The 18,266-nt window shown below is 58.3% G+C and overlaps 1 protein-coding gene across 1 annotated transcript; it reads left to right on the top strand.

Moving 5' to 3' along the window:
• The first annotated feature begins 1,660 nt into the window (after positions 1-1,660).
• Positions 1,661-16,105, top strand: RBM38 (RNA binding motif protein 38). The gene is made up of 4 exons (XM_068987537.1): positions 1,661-1,897; positions 2,654-2,777; positions 3,246-3,300; positions 15,504-16,105. The coding sequence occupies exons 1-4, from the start codon at positions 1,661-1,663 to the stop codon at positions 15,805-15,807; spliced, it is 720 nt and encodes a 239-aa protein (XP_068843638.1). The 3' UTR covers positions 15,808-16,105.
• The last annotated feature ends 2,161 nt before the right edge of the window (positions 16,106-18,266 follow it).

The raw sequence follows: 18,266 nt of genomic DNA, 5'->3' as shown, positions 1-18,266 counted from the left end.
GAGATGGACTTCTGATGAGGCCAGAATTACTTCCCCTGCCCAGTCACTTTATCAGAGGGGCTTCAGGGACCACTCTGGCCATTCCTGGATGGCAGCGCCCTGATTTATTTCCTAATGGGTAATATATTGCATAGTTAAAAATCAGAGACATTACTTTGGCGACAAAGGCCTGTCTAGTCAAAGCTACAGTTTTTCCAGTAAGTCACGTATGGATGGGAGAGAGTTGGACTGTAAAGAAAGCTGAGTGCCAAAGAATTGATGCTTTTGAACTGTGGTGTTGGAGAAGACTCTTGAGAGTCCCTTGGGCTGCAAGGAGATCGAACCAGTCAAGCCTAAAGGAAATCAGTCCTGAATATTCCTTGGGAGGACTGACGCTGAAGCTGAAACTCCAATACTTTGGCTATCTGATGCAAAGAACTGACTCATTGGAAAAGACTGATGCTGGGAAAGAGCAAAGGCAGGAGGAAAAGGGGACGACACAGGATGAGATGGCTGGATGGCATCACCGACTCAATGGACATGAGTTTGAGCAAGTTCTGGGAGTTGGTGATGGACAGGGAAGCCCGGCATGCTGCAGTAGACGGGGTTGCAAAGAGTCGGACACGACTGAGCAACTGAACTGAACCCGTTTGTTTGTCTTGTTCATAGCGGCCTGGTGGGGCTAGAGTGTGTTCTGTGCATTTCTGCATCCCCCATACCCTAATAAATATTCCTCGAATGAATTATATTCGTGTATATAGATCACACACCCACACTCTAAAATTCCTCGAACTAATTATATTCATGTATATAGACCACAGACACACACAGGCACGCACACATACACACATACATTCTCAACAAACGGGGCTTCCCAGGTGGCTCTAGTGGTAAAGAACCTGCCTGCCGGTGCAGAAGACATAAGAGATGAGGGTTCAGTCTGTGGATTGAAAAGATCTCCTGGAGGAGGGCATGGCAACCCACTCCGGTATTCTTGCCTAGAGAATTCCAAGGACAGAGGAACCTGGCAGGGTATAGTCCGTGGCGGTCACAAAGAGTGGGACACTACTGAAACTACTTAGCACCTGTGCGTAAAGACAAAAATCATTTCACCTTCAATACGTTGTTGTACTGGAGGCAGCACTGGGAGAAACGCCGACTCACTAAACACGATCTGAATCGTGTACTTCTGATTCGCTAGACTGTGATCTATACGAGGAGAGGGGCCCGGAACCCAGCGAGCACGGAACAGGTGCCCTAGAAAACCCGGATGTTCCCCCTCCGCAAGTGCGCGCCCTGCTCCAAGTGCTTCCCCACCGCACGTGGGGCGCGGTGGGGCAGGACCTGGACTACGCTTCCCGGCGCTCCTCGCGCGCCCGGGGCGGGGCGGGGCTGAGGCTGGGGGCGGGGCAGACTTTATAGGGAGGGGCCTGGGCGGGCCGGGGGCGGGGCCGGGGCGGGGCCGACTACAAAGCCCGCGGGGAAGGCGCTGAGGCGCAGGGTGCCCGCAACGCCCGCTGGAGCGCAGCGCAGCGCAGTGAGGCGCGCACGGCGGGAGCGGCCCGCGCGTGGACGGGCCTGGCGGCTAGACCGGCGCCCCTGCTGCCCCGCTCGCCCCCCCACCGCCCTCAATGAGCGCAGCCCCACGCGGCCCGGGTCCGTAGGCGGCGGGGCGCCCCCCATGCTGCTGCAGCCCGCGCCGTGCGCCCCGAGCGCGGGCTTCTCGCGGCCCCCGGCCGCCCCCGGCGCCATGCACGGCTCGCAGAAGGACACCACGTTCACCAAGATTTTCGTGGGCGGCCTGCCCTACCATACCACCGACGCCTCGCTCAGGAAGTACTTCGAGGGCTTCGGGGACATCGAGGAGGCCGTGGTCATCACCGACCGCCAGACGGGCAAGTCTCGCGGATACGGCTTCGTAAGTGGCCCCGCGGCCGGACGCTCCCGCCCCGCACTTATCGCGGCCGGGGCGCTGAGTCAAGCGGCGGGCGCACGCCAGCTCTGGGCGCCTCCCGCCGGCTCTGCACCTGCTGACCGTCCTCGGGCTGCAGCCGGTCCTGACCCCGTCTCCCTGCCCCCACGCCACGCCGGCTTTAAAAGGGAGAGCCGCTCTGTTCAATTAGGACTCTTCTAAGTTTGTGGAGAGGTTTTGAGGACAGCCGGCTACTTTTCGGCACTTCCTGGAGCAACAAGCGAGCGAGGAACAGGGCTTCACCCTGGGGCACCTAGGAGCCTTTGAGCAACCCGTGTTTTATTTTCCAGCAACTCCCACAGACACCCCAAACAACCTAAGTCAGAGTCGGCCTGAAGACACTTCTCTTACTCCTTTTCTAACTAGGGTGTCCCCAAACCCCTCCCGTGAGGAAACTCGTGGTCCCCACGGGCCGGGTAGGCCAGGCCAGGACCCCTCCCTCCCTTCGGGTTTCGCTGTTGTCCCCGGGGATTGTTTTTGCCCTTCAAGGCCGCGTTTCTTAGCGCTTGAACTCGGAGGGAGGAGCTGGGATCCATGGGCAGCTTTGGGGTGGGGGCCCTAGGCTGGACGGGGGCTGGGCGGATGCCTTGGGTAGCGGGCACCTGGAGTCAGGAGAAGTGAATGCCGGGGTGCCTGGGCTCTAGACACTCTCTGCTTCCCCCACCTTCCGGGGAAGCCCCTGATGCCTCTGTGCTCCTCCAGGTGACCATGGCCGACCGGGCAGCCGCAGAGAGGGCTTGCAAAGACCCTAACCCCAACATCGATGGTCGCAAGGCAAACGTGAACTTGGCCTATCTGGGTGCCAAGCCGCGCAGCCTCCAGACGGGTGAGAGTCCGTGCTTTCCTGTGCTTCTGGTTGCTATATTCAGCCTTGGTATCTGCAGGGTGGAAGAGGCCCCCCCCCACACCCTGCCCTGCTCCAGGAGTAGCAGTCGGCTGTCATGTGCTCCAAGAGAGCCGTCACAGGGCAGTCATCCCCCAGCTGGGAAGTCGAACCCCTTCCTCCGGCAGCGTGTGCCGGTGGGACAGGGCGAGGAGGGCAGGTCACCCGCTTGTCAGCTGTCCTCACCGGAGGGAGGAAGTGGGTCCCAGAGCTGGAGCTCGGGAGGACGCTAGCCCAACGGCTGCTGCCCCTCAGCTCTGTGGGCCCCCTTTTGCTGGGAGTTCTGGGGTTCAGGTGGAGGTGCCCGGGAGGGGAGAGGAAGCTGTTTACCCCTTTAGACTAGAGGTGGAGGGCTGTAGGGGTCTTCCCTTGGTGAGGCTGGGCCCCTCCCTAACTGGTCTCTCATTTTAGGCTTTGCCATCAGCGTGCAGCAGGTGCCCCCTACTTTGATCCAGCGGACTTACGGGTGAGTGGACGTGGTCGGCTGGGGCTGGGGTGCGCACAGCCCTTGGAGACTAGGTCAGGGCACTGTGGGCTTCCTGGGTCTCCCCGTGCAGGTGGCCCTTGGTCTGAGGGAGCCTCTCACCCCAGGACCGCTGACCCCCCGGCATTGGTGGCACTATCTGCAGCTCCCTTTCTCTATCTGAGACCCGTCACTTGCTCCAGTCTTTCAGAAGCGTGATCGTGTTGTGGGAGTGGGAAGGGTTCAGCTGGGAGAAGGGAGAGAAGGCAGATTGCATTTCTCTGCCCCCGGCGAAGGCCACACTGAAGAGAGATGGGGAACATGCACTCTGGAGCCGGTGGGCTTGAATTCAGGTCCTGGCTTCCCCTTATTGGTTGTGTGCCTCGGGTTCCTCACCTGTAAAATGGGATAATGATAGCCCTTCTGAGTTCTGTGGGTGGAGGCCAGGCAGGTAGGTGAGCATGCTGGAAGTGTTTGCCGACCAGGAACTGGGCCAGGCTCTTCTGAGGGCGCCTCTCTGACCTGCTCCAGTGCCCAACAGATGGCGGCAGCAGGTCACTGCCAACTGGTCCAGTGTTTGTGAAGCTGCAGCAGGTGAGCTAGAATTAGGGCCAGATGTCTCCGCCCAAGTGGGCTCAGCCTGTGGGCCTTTTGTCTAACGTGCTTTGGAGTAGCGTGTCCCACCCTCCTCCACCCAAAAGGGCCTTCTCTTTTGTTTTTTTAAAGCATCTAATAAGGCTTGGCAGCTGTTTGGGAAAGGACACAGACTTCAGATGCGCAAAGGAGCCTGCCGTACTGGCCGACTTCTCAGCCCCGTGATTGATGTCGGCTCTGTGCCCTGGTGTGGGGAATGTGTTGATTACGATGGGGGGTTTGTGTTGGGGGGCCATTTATAGAACAGGCAGCCCCTTTTAGGATGGCAGAACTTCTTAAGCTTATCAGAGACCAGATTCCAGGCCCTGTGTTTTGTGTTGAAAGTTGCAAGTATGTGTGTGTGTGTATCTGCCCCAGAGACTTGATTTGATTGCTCACCTGGCTTACTGGGGTGTTGTGGACCAGGCTTTGGAGCAGGTTGGGAGCTGGGCTCGGGTGGCCTGGGCAGGTTGGCCATGATTCGAGGCTCCTTGCCCTGACAGGCAGTCTCTGCGGCTGTCCAGTGCCTGCCCCCGTTGTGGGTCAGAGACTGTGTGTGAGCCCAGTGCCTTGTGTGTCCTCCTGGGAGGAAGCCTGGAGGGCAGCCGGGAGCAGGGGGCTCTGGTTTCCTTCCCACTCTGGGATCTGCTTCATCTATGTCTGTAGGCGTCTGTGAAGGTGTTTGGGGACACCCCCATCTTCCTGCTGTCACCCAGGTTCTTCCTGTTTGGGTTCAGGCCACACGGGGAGGGCGTTCCTCACTTTTCACAGTCCTGGTTCTGTTTCCTGGGTCAGGGGCTGGGACAGGAGCTAGCACTGAGATCCGGGTGTGAGCCTTGAGCACACGCAGCTCTCCTCTGCTTAAAATGCCTCCGTGGCTTTCCGCTTGGGCCTGAGCTCTGTTCTGACCCATTACAGCTGCTTCTGGGACTGTATCAGAGTCCTGATATCTGGGACTTGAGCCTGCAGACCTGGGTTCAAATCCTGGCTTTGTCACTTTACCAGTGAGGTCCTCCTTGATAAGTGATGTCTCCTGCTCCTGAGCCTTCCATTTCCTCATCTGGAAAATGAGAATAGTAACCACACAAGGCAGTGCCAGCTCACGGGGCTAGGTGCTCCACACTCTTGTGGCACTTCTCTGAGGTTGGGACGGACATCATCCCTTCCTCATAGGTGTGGAAATGGGCAAAGAGAGGTTAAAAACAGTTAATGACCCATCCAGGGTTGCTGAAGTGAGGGGACTTGAACCTCCACAAGCTGGCTCTGGCCCCGTCCTCTCAGCCTCTGCTCTCTGGGGTGGGAGGTGGGAAGGGTGCCCAGACGGTTTCCCCCACAGTCCTCAGAGTGTCGCCCATGGGAGGGTGGTCAGGGGTCACTCAGATTTCACTGCCACGTGCTCCTGAGTGCCGGCGACAATGTTTTGTAACTGAATCTGCTGGCCGGCCATTTAAGACCCATGACGATGCAGAGGCTTTATTTGTTGGTTGCCAAGGGGTGGAAGGACAGTCGACAAACAGGGACAAGGGGTCGGAGGGACAGTCCAGCTGTGCCTTTCCCAGCGGCTGGTGGATGGTCGCCTCCCACCAGGCCGCACTGAGACCCAGGGGCAGGAGGGGCCTCGGCCAGGCTTTCGGGGTCAGCTGTCTCCTCCCAGCGCCCGCCCGCCTGGCTGGAGACTTGGGCCGTCAGCGTCCCTTTTGTCTTTACAAACAATCGGGCCCGGGAGCCCGGTCGGGCCTGACTCAGCGGTCAGTTGTGTCAGCTCCAGGCTGGCAGGGAGGCCTGGGCAGCCCAGGGTTTGTGAACCCGTTAACCCCTCTCCTGCCCGGTGGAACTTTCCCTAGGCTTTCCAGCCTCACTCCTGTGCCCAGAGCAGCTCCAAAGACCCCAGACCCCCAACTCCCGGGCTCAGCCACTGCGGAATCCTCGCCTGGCCGGGTCATAAACGTTGGGGTGGGAAGATTTGCCAAAGGACTTTGACGTTCTGTTTTCTGCTTGGGTTCCTCCTCCCTGGTTTATCTTTTCGTCAAGAACAGGGTCTTTCAGGGCCTACCTTGAGTGGGACATTTCCGTCACATTCATGACAGCTGAGGCTTGGGTCTGGAGAAGACTTCTTTGGGAGGGGGCAAGTGGCCGGTCTCAGGGGGAGACAACTACAGCCAGAGACCACCCTGTTGAGCGGCCCACCGGGTGGGACAGTCAGCAGCCTACAGGCAAGGATCCAGGCGGAGTGTTGGGTCTGGCTCGGAAGGGGCTTCTCGGCTGGTGTCAGGGCTGTCTGACAGCCAGCTGTCTGTCCAGGCTGGGCCTGAGGCCGGTAGGAGCTAAGGTGTGTCCTGGACCCAACTACGCTGGGAGCCTCTCCTTGGGGTATTTCTGAAGGGTTACCTGCTTCTCTAGGCTCATCTCCCCCGACCCCAACTTCTTAAGGGGGACTCACTGTGTGCTTCATACCTGTCCACCATGAGCCCCGCTCAGTGCTGGGAGCAAGCCAAGCCCTCGGGCCCAGATGACAGGACAGGGTCCGGTGGCCAATGGGTATCAGACAGGCTTCGTGCCAGAGCGAGGCCCCGGGAGCCTGACCAGGCTCGGGGTCAGGCCCACCCCCTTCTCCCCTTCTGCAGGGTGGGGATCATGTCAGTGCCACCTCACAGGGCTGAGTGGGGATGGGCCCGCGCCTGCATGCAGAGCTGTGCGATGAGGGCCTGGCCCATGGAAAGACGGGTGCACAGTGACTCATCTCACAGCGGCTCGGCCACAGTCTGTTGCCCCTTCCACCTGTGCAGGTGCTGGGTGTGGGGAAACTTGCCAGAGCTGAACGTGCATGGCACAGGCACTGGAGCCTGAGTCGGGGGCTCCAGCACCCTCCCTCCGTCCCCGAGGCCCCAGCACCGCTGTCTGGCCAGCTCTCGGACAAGTCAGAGCCAGAACCCACAGAACTGACCAGAGCCCAGGATCTCCTTCCTCAGCACCTGCATACTCCATTTGGCTGAAGGTTTCCGGGCCCCTTCTCTGTCTCTGTGATGGTCCCCAGTGCCCAGGTTGAGACCCGCTGCCTTTGTTGTCATCAGGTCGTGGGTACCTGCCCAGCCAGGGGGTCGGAGGAGGGGCCACAGGGTGACAGGAAGATGTCTGTTTCTCAGTAGCATGGAGCACACGGGACTGGGCAGAAGGGAATGAGCTGTTCCCAAATGCTTTGTTCCGCAAGTATTTATTGAACACCTGCTGGATACTTTGAAAGATGTGGTTGGTTCTCCATCTGACTTTCTGGCAGGGATGCCAGACCATTAGAAATCCGTCTGCACATGTGATGGGTACAGCTGGACAGAGCAGCTGGCTGGCAGGGGGCCTCGTGGGGGCAGGACAGGCCTGTGTCATGATGTAAGGGTAGGGAGGGTGCTCTGCGAGTATGACAGTCATAGACTTGCACCCTAGGACACCCCCAGATGGTGAAACCAGAGCAGGGCCGGGAGCCAGCTAAGAGCAGCATGCCTGCTATGGACTCTTGGGCTTGGTGGCATGTTGTGTTGTGAGACATCACCACTGGGGACACTGCAGGGGGCCTCCTGTACTGTACCTGGAGAGCTTTGTTAGCTCATGATATGATATAAATAAAGCCAGGAGTAGCCTAGAATGGGGGTCAGCACCTGGGCCGGGGGCAGGGGGTGGGGGCCAGCACCTTGGAGGTGTGGCAGGAAGTGAGGTCAGAATGGAGGCTTTGCGAGGGGGCAGAGGAAGCCTGTACCCTCCCTGTGTAGCATCACATGGCTTGTTTTTACTTTCAGGGTGTCTGGGGTGGTCCTGCCCCTCCCCACCCCGTTGCTTCCTGTTTGGCTCTCACTGGAGCGAGGCGTGGGCCGGCGCGTGGCCCTCCCCGCGGGTGCCCGTGCGCACCTGTTGTTTGTCGCTGTCTGCTGTAACAGACACCGGCCTCCGGGTGGTTCTTGGGTTCTTGTCCAAGGGCGAGCTCCCCGCCAGCCGCCCTGGCAGGAGGGACCCTGTACTGAGGGCTGCAGGGCAGAGGCCTGACCACGCTCAGGCTGATGCAGGCATCCTGGACCCATGGGTGGGTAGGAGTGTGGGAGAGGGGGCTCCCAGATGGGCCAGGCCCTTCACGCTGCAGCGGGAGGAGGCCGTGTGAGGAGCCTGGGAGCCCCATGACTTGCCTGGGTGACCCCTTGTTCTTGTGATGACCTTTCCTCTTCAAGTCTCCGTTTCCCCGGCTGCTGCGTGGATGTGATGAGTACTCTGCAGAGTGCTGGGGGGGCACCTGGATCATTCACGTCGAGGGTGGGGAAGAAGCCCTGCTCTCATTCATTCAGTTTGTTCAAAGGACGTATGCCAATTTGTGGCAGCTTGGGATGAAGGGAGCCCTGGTCCTGCTTGTGATTACAGGACTTTGGCAGAGGTGGTGACTGGTGCTCCTGGGGGGAAGGGAGCAGCCGATGGGAGGCTGGTATGACTGGTGGGAGGAAGTGGGAGATTGAGGGGAGTCATGGACCCAGCAGGGTGGCCTCAGCTCACGTAGGGCCTTAGTGGTCCAGTGGGGGCGTTTGGATTTTACTCTGAGTCTTATGGGGCTTCTGTGGGCCCTGAACATGTGAGAGCCGAGTCACCTGCATCTTTAGAGGCTCTCTGGCTGCCGGGTGGGCCTGAGCCACTGGGGGCATGGTGGCTGCCTGGACCAGCACAGGGGTGTGGAGTTGTGGGATTCTGTGTACATTTAAAGAACGTGCGAAAGAAGGGAGTCCAGGAGGATTCTAGAACATTGGGCCTGAGCTCACGGCAGTTTGATTGGCCTTGGCAGTGAGGGAGGCTGCAGTCTGGGGGGAAGGGCCGGTGTTTGGGATTGGACAGGTTCCGGGGGTGAGGCCAAGCCAGGGCCTGGCACTGCCCCACGGGGGATGCATCGGACCTACTCTGATCCAGTGGCCCTAGAGAGCCTGGAGGCCCCCTTCTGGGAAGTCCTAGGGGGGCCCTCCCTGGCCTAAGAGTCCTGAGTTCTACCCCAGCAGCTGCCGACTTCTCCAGCCTATCAGGCCAAACCTCCAGAGAACAGAAAAAGTGAAATGGGCTCATTTGCCTTTTTTATTTTTATTTTCGAGGGTGACCGTGCGTTCACAGAGTAAGCGCTTGGGACGGCAACCCATCCCTTTGCGCTGGGAGTTTCGCTCTGAGTGTGTGGGGTATGAGGCCGTCTGTCTCCTGGCGCCAGCTCCCTCAGCTGCCCCCCTCCACCCCCACCTGCCCAGGAGTCCCCAGACACTGCTGATCAGACCCCTAGACTTCTGCCTCCAGGGGTCCCAGGGAGGCTCTATTGCTCTCTGTGTCACCCTTGATTTACAGACAGGGAAACAGGCCAGAGAGGGCCAAGGGACTGGGGCAGCTGTGGCCGAGATCTAGACTCGAGGTTCTCAGTCCTACACCCCGGTCTCCATTGGCCCAAGACAGCTGGGTCGCTCCTGGCTGGGAACTGCTCACCCTGGGCGTGTGGGTCCAGGCAGAGATCTCTGCCATCGCCCTTTCAGCAGGGGCTGCTCAACCTGAGCACGTGCCCCTCCAGGATGGCCTGGCCTTTTGAACCTGGCCGGCTGTAGCCCCCTCCACTTCCCACAGTCTGGGGTTTTGTGGGTTTGTTTTGCCCAAGTCCTGGCCTAGGCGTTGGGTCACCTGATTTTTAGGTTCTGACCCACTAACTGTCCTGCTTGCTGGTTTGCTTTTCCCTCCGGGTCTCTGGTCTGCCCTCCGTGGGGCTAGGCTGGGAGGGCCTTCTGTCTGTCCTGGCTGGGTGGGATGTTCTTGCCCTTCCTCAGGCTCGAGGAGGAGGGGTCATTGGTGCTGCTGAGGTCCCTGGGGGTACGGAAAGAGGGCAGCCCCAGCCCCCAGGACAGTACTGAGGCTGACAGGTGCAGAGTCAGACTTGAACGGAGGCTGTGGTTCTTGCCTCCCTAGGGTTCATGGCTGTGAGTTGCCGAGCAAAGCTGTGCTGGCCCTAATGGCCATTCCAGGTCGGGCTGCTGCTTCTGCTGCCTTCTGAGGGCCAAGACTCCGAACTCAGAAAGCAGCGGGGCCCTGGAGGAAGCCCCTTTTGCACCCAGTGCCAGCAAGGCCCTTGGCTCTCGGCTGGTGCTGGCTAGGTGCTGGGGACTGAGCGGTCCAGGCCATGTCCCTGCCCTCGCGAAGACAGGTGGATGACAAAGTGGTTTGAGGCTGTAGGAAGGAAGTATGGCCAGCGGTGGGCAGGAGGTGAGGAGGTGGTGGTCAGGGAAGGCCTCTGTGGAGGTGCTTGAGCTGTGGGAAGGAGCCTGCCAGCAGCGGGAACAGTAGGTGCAAAGGCCCTGTGCACAGAGAAGCATGTCCAGTCTGGGGACAGAACGTGCCAAGTCTGCGCCCTCTTCAGAAGCCTGTAGATGGAGTACGTGGAGGCCAGCGGCAGCTGACCTTTCTGAGGAGCAGGTGGGGCGCCGAGGAACCCGCTGGGCACACGCACCCTGTGTCCTGGTGCCAGGTGTCCGAGATGCCCCCCTTTTGTGGTGTGTAGGCCTGGGAGGGATCCAGAGGGCTATGCTCAGACGGGGCCAGCCGCTGGTTTGGCTGGGTTTCCCTTCTCACTGGAGATTCTGGTGGGTGTGTACATGTGTGTGTGTTTGTTCTTTCCTGACTGTGTTCATGTGCCAGCTCGGCTCCTTGGTTCCCACCTGGCCTCCTCCCCAGCCCCCTGTGTGGGTTTCTGGTTGGGACAGTGGTTAGGACTCCATGTATCCGCCTTTTGCCTTGTAGTTTACAGCAGGTCTTGACCTCAGCATGATGCTGGTGAATTCTTTGTAGGGGGACCGTCCTGTGTGCTGTGGAATGTTAGCAGTGTCCCCAGCCTCCACCAGTGGACTCCCTACCTTCCAGGTGACAGCCAGAAATGTCACATTCATGCAGAGTGGCCCCTGGGGTGAAGTCACTGCGGCTGAGAAATACTGGTCTGGTAGAGGATCTCTGCTCTCAAGCCCTGAGGTCAGCTTCTGCCAGACCCTTTTTAAAGATGGGAAAACTGAGGCTCATGGAAGCTCTGTAACTTGAATGCAGATCTGAGGGGCCCAGCCCCCTGTTGGGGGGAGCTTCATAGCTTCCTCCCCCTTGACTCTGCAGGGCTTGCACAGCGGCAGAGCCCTGCTCTTGTCTCCTGGCTGTGTGACTGCCAGTCCCTTGGTCTCTTGGGGCCTAAGTTTTCCTGAGAAATGGGGCAACATCAGCACCTATTTTCTGGCTGTGAAATGCTTCATATGTTATCTTTGGCTTTTCACAGAGTGGAGGGTGGGACAGGGTGCTTGAGGGACACAGATGAACAGATGCAGACTCACAGTGTCCCTGCAGGCCAGGAAGTGGGAACCCCCCTTCCTCCCACCCTGAAGCTTACTCACCCACCATGTCTGAGCATCCCCAGCAGGGCAGCTCCGTGGTCCTCACGGTGCCGAGTGTCGGAAGCCTGGTGAGCATGCTGGCTCTCCTGGCTGGCATCCTTGCGGCAGGCATGGCCAGAATCCTGTCATTTCCGCGTCCTGGGCACGTCTCCTGCGCGGACAGCTTGTGCCTGGTCTGGGTGGTACTTCTGCGGTGCAGCATGTACCTGCATCCCCGGGGGCCTGTCGGATGCAGGTTCCCAGACCCCATCAGACTTGGCTGTCTGCTCTCTGAAGCGGGGGTGTCCTTGCCTGTGTTGGGAGAAGTTCTGGGCTCAAAACTTCCAGAACCTCGCCCTCAGGAATGTGCTGGGGTTTCTGGAGCACTGCACCGAGATCCGCTCGCTCACGTCACCACTGGCTTCTCTTTAGGGAGGGGTCTGGACAGCTGGGGCTCCTCTTTTTTTTTTTTTTTTTTTAATAATTAGACTGAAAATAAAAGTGCTCCATGAAGGTGAAAAGAAAGTGTCTGTCACATAGTGGATACCCAAGAAATAGACACAGAATATTGACCAGGCATTAGTTCCTTGCTTGTTTTACTTTTTTCCTGCCTGGTTTTTTAAAATATATGATAGCTTTTAAAATTATCACAATCTTGTGAAATAGATGGCACTGTTTCCATTGTTACCAATTTATTAAATTATCAAATTATGAAGTTATTAAGCTGAGACCCGAAAGGCAAACTCATATGCTTCATATCACATACCTTTTAAAATAAGGGACGATGTGTTTGCTCTGGATTCTCAAGTCCTCATATACTTCTGTGTAAATACTTAGGTGATTTCCTGTGGGCAGACTGGATATCAAGAAATGGAACTGTTGGTGTGGCCCCTCTTCTCTCTTGGTGTCAGCACCAAATGCCCAGCCCCTTCCCCATCCGTGGGCCTGGGCAAGGTGCCAGGCAGAGCCTCCACCCACTCATGTGAGGTCCAGTGGGGGAGATGGACCAGGAGCTCAGGCTCCAAGCAGCTGCCCCCTCCTCCAAGAAGCCTCCCCTAACCACTCCCGACTCTGGTCCGCGGGTTGGCATGTTTGTGTGTCTCTCCTCCTCCTGGATTCCGAGCTCTGAGAGGCCAGGGGCTGTGTAGTCTTCTCGCTGCTGTGTCCTGGCCCGGAGCACACCCACAGACAGGAGAGAAGCCTGGGGAGGCAGAGGTGGAATTCGAACCCAGGCCCTACTCCGTTCAGGGCTCTTGTTCCCACCAGAGAAGCAGGAGAGGGTGGACAGCAGAAACCTCTAATAAGGGGGAGAGAGCTTGGCCTGGGGCCAGTGTGCAGGTTCCTACAGGAAGCTGTCTGACCTCCTGACAAGCAGGAGTGGGTCGCCATGGCAACCATAGGGGTGCTGCCACCTAGGAGGGCAAATAGCAGGGATGAGGGGATCCAGTGTGAGAACTGCTTGGCCGGGGGCAACTGGGGCTGCTCTGGGACTGGCCAGGTGTGCCCAGGCTCTCACCCCTAGGGTGGGGTCTGCTGCTGTGTCCACGAGGCTGTGGTACCTGTCCCCACCTCAACTCTGCCCTCACTGGATGGTTCACCCCTGGCTCAGGATTGCTTCTTGCGTGTGTGTGCTTTATTGTGGTAAGGTGTGAGGGAGTACTTAGTCACTCAGTCCTGCCCAACTCTGCAACCTTGTGGACTGGAGCCTACCAGACTCCTCTGTCCATGAGATTTTCCAGGCAAGAATACTGAAGTGGGTTGTCATACCCTCCTCAAGGGGAATCTTCTTGACCCAGGAATCGAACCCACATCTCCTGTGTCTCCTGCATTGGCAGGCAGGTTCTTTACTGCTGAATCACAGGGGAGTCCTGGGTAAAGTACACATAACCTAAAATCTGCCGTTTTAGGGCATTAAGCATTTTTACAAAGCTGTGTATTCATCACCACCATCTGATTCAGACCTTCTCCGTCACCCACGGGGAGACCACATAGCGCCCCTTCCCCTCTCCTGCTTCCTGAAGCCCCTGCACTATCACCACTTTCTCTCTGGACTCGCTTCTGTGGAGGTTTCCATGCGTGGAATTGTGCAGTCCAGAGCCTTTCACTTCTGGCTGCTTTCACCCAGCGTCGTGTCCTCAAGGTTCATCCGCATAGTGGTGGTATGTGTCAGTGTGTTACTCCTTTTTATGGCAGAATAACATTCCTTGGCATGCATACACCGCAGTCTGGAAACCCATTCATCCTTAGACGGGAGCTTGGGTTGCTTCTCCTTTGTGGCTGGTGCGAATAGTGCTTCTTATCTCTTCTGTTGCCCGTGAGTCTGTTTGCCTCATAGAGATACTCAGACCCATATGCAACAACTGCCCACCCCCCTACCCCCTCCACAGCCCCCTTCCCGGCCTTTTCTTTGCATTCAAAACATCGGGCCACATAAAGTTGCTGTCATTCAACTTCTTGGACCCGTGAAAATGGCAGTTTCATACAATTCCACCTCACCCATCCTTAGCACTGGTATAAACACACATTTGATTTTTTTAGTGAACATTATTACCGTTTGGTATAAATATAACAGTTCTGCATAAACAGCATGTCTGTTCTGTGGCCTGGTTTTCTCTCCCGGCAGCGTGGAGAGGGAGTGGCTTGAGGGTGAGATTGGACTTTGTCCTGCTGCCCCGTGGGTTGGTCTGGGGGACCCTGGGCACTGCTTTGTCCTGATGGATGACACGGGTTTCTCTGCTTTTTCTGTGTTCCCAGGGGGGCGGCCAGGACCCACTGAGCCCCGTCTTTTTTCAGGAGCAAGGGCTCCTGGCTGCTGAGGGGCCCGGCAGGGGAGGGAACCTGGCTTCCAGGGCCCTGCTTGCTGTCCCCTAGCTGACCCAGTTTCTGGCCCTGCCACGCCTGTGGGATTCCCAGGAGGGAACATTTTCCCTTTTGCTTTCCAAGCAGCTTCTCTTCGAAATGGAAGGGTGGCAGGACAGGGTTCTCGGGCCTGTCTTACAGGTGTAGAGGCCCCGTCCTGTGTACCTCAAGCAGGTCTGAGAGGAGGACGAGGAGCTGATGCCCCGCCCTGGTGGCTTTGTGCCCACCCCTGCCGTGGGCGCTGCTGCAGGCTGGCTATGGGGCTGGGCGCTGGCTGGCAGAGGAGGCACCTGCTGATACTGCCTTCCTGAGCTTCACTTTCCCCTTTGGCGATGTGCAGGATCACCCCTGTGGTGGAGGGCTGGGTGCGTGGCACGCACAGCACCCACAGTGGGCAGCCTGCTGGGTGCGATGAGTGCTAGGTGCAGGTCACAGCTCTCAGACTGACGCCCAGGGGCCACATCCCATTCCCTCTGCTCTGGTACTGTGGGTGAGGTGCCTCTGAGCCCAGTGTTTGTTGTAAACTGAGATAATTATGAGAGCCACTCTAGGGGAAGGTTCACCAGTTAGTCTTACGTGAGACGTGGCCACCGGGCTGCTGGGCCCTGTCTCTAAGGCTTGGCCGTCATCTTTGCTCTTAGTACCACCATCCAGTTATACTTCTATTCATTGTTTTCTTTGTTCACTCAGCAAGTGAGCCCATGATGGGTGCCAAGTTCTGTGTTATCAGTTCATAGGGGGCTGACGTTTTAGTCGGGGGAGACAGATGTGGGAAATAAGTAAGTTGCGTAGGTGTCACTTGGGGGCGTGGCAAGATGTTGGAAGATGAGTAGGGAAGTGGGGGTGGGGACAGGGCTGGCTTCATGGATCTGTGCCCTAGGTGATCACATGGGGACTTGTGCTCGGTTTGATGCACTGGTTCTGAAATTGCTAATCATTTTTAAACTCCCTCTGGCCCCTAGGTAGTCATGCTGTTGCTCCTGTCAGGAATGGATGGTGTTTGGGGTGTAGGGTGGTTTGAGGGGGGTTCCTGGAGGGGTTCACTGAGGACATACTTTGAGTACAGACTTGAAGAAGGCCGGTGGGATCCCTGTGGGTCTCTGGGAGAGTGCTGTGCAGGTTGTGGGCGTGGCCAGTGCCATGGCCCTGTGGTGGAAGCAGCCTTATTGCTCAGACCGCACCCATTTTACAGATGAGGAAGTGGAGACACAGGAGGGTGACGCAGCATCGCCCAGCAGTCCCAGCTCCTCCACTCCACCCTGGAGCCAGCTGTGTCTCCCTGCCCTGTCGCCCGACCCTGACCCTCTCTGCTTGGCCCCGCAGGCTGACCCCCCACTACATCTACCCACAAGCCATCGTCCAGCCCAGCGTGGTGATCCCGGCTGCCCCGGTTCCACCTCTGTCCTCGCCTTACATCGAGTACACGCCGGCCAGCCCGGCCTACGCCCAGTACCCACCGGCCACCTATGACCAGTACCCGTACGCCGCCTCGCCCGCCACAGCCGCCAGCTTCGTGGGCTACAGCTACCCAGCCGCCGTGCCCCAGGCGCTCTCGGCCGCGGCTCCCACGGGCGCCACCTTCCTGCAGTACCAGCCTCCACAGCTGCAGCCTGACCGGATGCAGTGAGGCTGCCCCCGCCTGCGACCACGGCCCCATCACTGTGGGCTGGGTGGGCGCCAGCCGGGTCTAGGGGTGCACACCCACCCCTGGGCCTCGGGGGACCCCGTGGGACCCCACCAGCACCCTGGATGGCCCAGAGACCACTGCTCTTTACACCTGGGACGTCATGTCTTGAGGGAGGACTTGAATGACCGAAAGTTAATCGAAGATCAGCCTGAATGTCGCACACGCACCGTCCCCACCCTCCCATACCCTAGGAGCCCGCAGGCGGTTCCCCCAGCACCCAGCGGCGTCTTCTGGACCCTCTGTAAACCCTGACCGCCCTCTGGGTCCCGTCAGAGAGGCCTTATTACTCCAGGGAAGCCCAGGATTGCGAGGTGCATTGACTGTTGTCGCTCCATCCGCATGACTGTGAACCGCAGGTGGGGGCTCTCCCACCCCCGGAATTCCCATTGTCTACATGCTGGCCCGGGCGCACCCCGAACCCCCAGGCTCCCAGGTGTGGCAGGGCCCCCGGTGACCAGCGACTGGGGCAGCCAGCCATGGTCCGTTCCATCGAAGCACTGCGGCTTTTTCTTATCATTGTTGTTTTGCTACTAAGATGATTTCAGAGTTTCAGTCTATTTTTTCAATGGAGACTCCCATCGCCAAGAATCCGAAACCTGTTTTTTTGATTCTGAGACTTGCTTTGGTCAATGGCTCGTCCGCCTGAAGAGATATTGGTGGTGGTCTTCTGATAAGTGTCAGCCAGCCCGAGCTCCTCAGAGGTGGGCATCTTGACAGTGAGTTGTCTTAAGCTTGGCCCGCTCCCCGAGGCCATGAAGGGAGTGCTGGCTGAGGGGCTGGACCACCATATCCCTGCCGGCTGGCAGGATAGAGGCTCAGAGCGCAGGGTGGTCCTCACCCCACTCCCCACCCCCATAGTGCCGCCTGCTGTATACAACCTGCGGGTTCGAGCTGAGACATGTCTGCCTGCCTTGGGAGCTCAGGGAGAGGAGGCGGCGGTTCACACATACCATGATGGGGCCTCGCCCTGGAGGAGCAGGGGAGAGATGAGGGGCGGGCGGGCTGGAAGGTTGGGGGCACTGGGGTGCTCCTTCAGACCTACCTCAGGGACGCGGGAGGCCTCGGGGCTGACGTACGTGGGCTTTGCTGCACGCCTGGTGCAGAGTCAAAGCCCAGAAAGTAAAGGTAGCTAATATTATAATAATATTTTTATTAGAATGTTCTGATTATAAAAAATAAAACTTGTTTTCTTTAAAGAAAAAATGGGTCTGTGGTTTTTTTCCCCTCAAAGGGGGCGCCTCCGACCCCCACAGCAACCAGGCTCAGCATTGTTGATGTGCTGGGAGCAGGGCCCTAGGGGCAGAGGTCAGGGGGTTGGGTAGGGTGTTGTCATTGATAGCGCCACTGGAGCCTCATGGAAGGGAAAGCTGGGCGCTACTGGCGGAACCTGGGTGGCACCTGCTAAGAGAGCTGAGGAGCAGGTATCCAGGCCACCCACCCTTGGGGCACTGGCAGCCAGACACAAGTCAGGGTGGAGAAGAGATGTCTAGGCTGTGTGAGTAAGGGGGTCCCATCTCGGGGGAGTCCCAGCCTCTTCCACTGCCCTGTCAGCCGTGGGAGATCATGGAGGCCTTTTGGAAGGAGTGTGAAGGCTGGAAAGGGAGGTTCATTTGCTCATCCCCTCAATTGCTCCCTCATTCATTCATTCATTCATTGATTTCAAGAAATTGTTATATGCCAGGTCCCATGCAAAGCACTGGGAGTAGTCATAAACAAAGCATGCAGTCCTGCCCGGGGGGGTTAGAGTCTAGTAGGGACACACAGCAAGCATGCAAAGCAGTGAGGGGGACGCAGGAAACATGCAAATGCAGTGATGTCATATACTGGTCAGGATGTATTACCAGGTGATGGAGGAGGAGGCCTGGGTTCCAGGCAGAGGAGCAGCAGGCGCCAAGGCCCAGGTGGCTGGAGAGGCTGGTGAGGGGAGGCAGGGTGTCAGGTGAGCGTAGGAGGTGGCGGGGCTGAGGGGGCAGCAGAGACCAGTGAGCATGCTGTGAGCACAGTCTGGCTGGGGGGAGGGGTACAGTGCAGAGACGCCCACTGCCTGGTGAGCTCGGCACAGTGCAGTCGATGCCCTGGGGGATGGGAGGGGAGGACTGAACAGGTAGGAGGCACCAAGAGCAGCTGAAGGGAGGGGTTCCTCCTGGTGATCTGGGGAAATGAGGTGGGTGCTCCTGGTGGGGAAGCCAGTCTGAGAAGAGCTCGGAGGTCGAGGTTGGCCTACTTCGGGACAGTCACTCTCCAGGCACCAGGCTGCTTGTCCTCCTGGACCTTTGCAGAGCTTGTGCATCTGTGCCATCTCCCCCATTTACCTCCTGCCCGGTAGGCGAGCCAGGCTCCCTCTGGTCACTCCGAACTCCTCCCTCACCCTCGTGTGCAACTCCTGCTAAGCCTGTCTC

The sequence above is a fragment of the Capricornis sumatraensis genome, chromosome 15 (assembly GCF_032405125.1).
Source record: "Capricornis sumatraensis isolate serow.1 chromosome 15, serow.2, whole genome shotgun sequence".
NCBI classification, from domain to species: domain Eukaryota; kingdom Metazoa; phylum Chordata; class Mammalia; order Artiodactyla; family Bovidae; genus Capricornis; species Capricornis sumatraensis.
The sequence above is the reverse complement of the archived record's forward strand: the minus strand, read 5'-3'. Positions and strand labels throughout refer to the sequence as shown.

Bases quoted from the DNA above. Each gene is read 5' to 3' on its own strand.
- RBM38 (XM_068987537.1), top strand. From the start codon at position 1,661: ATGCTGCTGCAGCCCGCGCCGTGCGCCCCGAGCGCGGGCTTCTCGCGG. The intron at 1,898-2,653 runs GTAAGTGGCCCC...GTGCTCCTCCAG, and splicing joins AGTCTCGCGGATACGGCTTC to GTGACCATGGCCGACCGGGC. The intron at 3,301-15,503 runs GTGAGTGGACGT...TTGGCCCCGCAG, and splicing joins TTGATCCAGCGGACTTACGG to GCTGACCCCCCACTACATCT.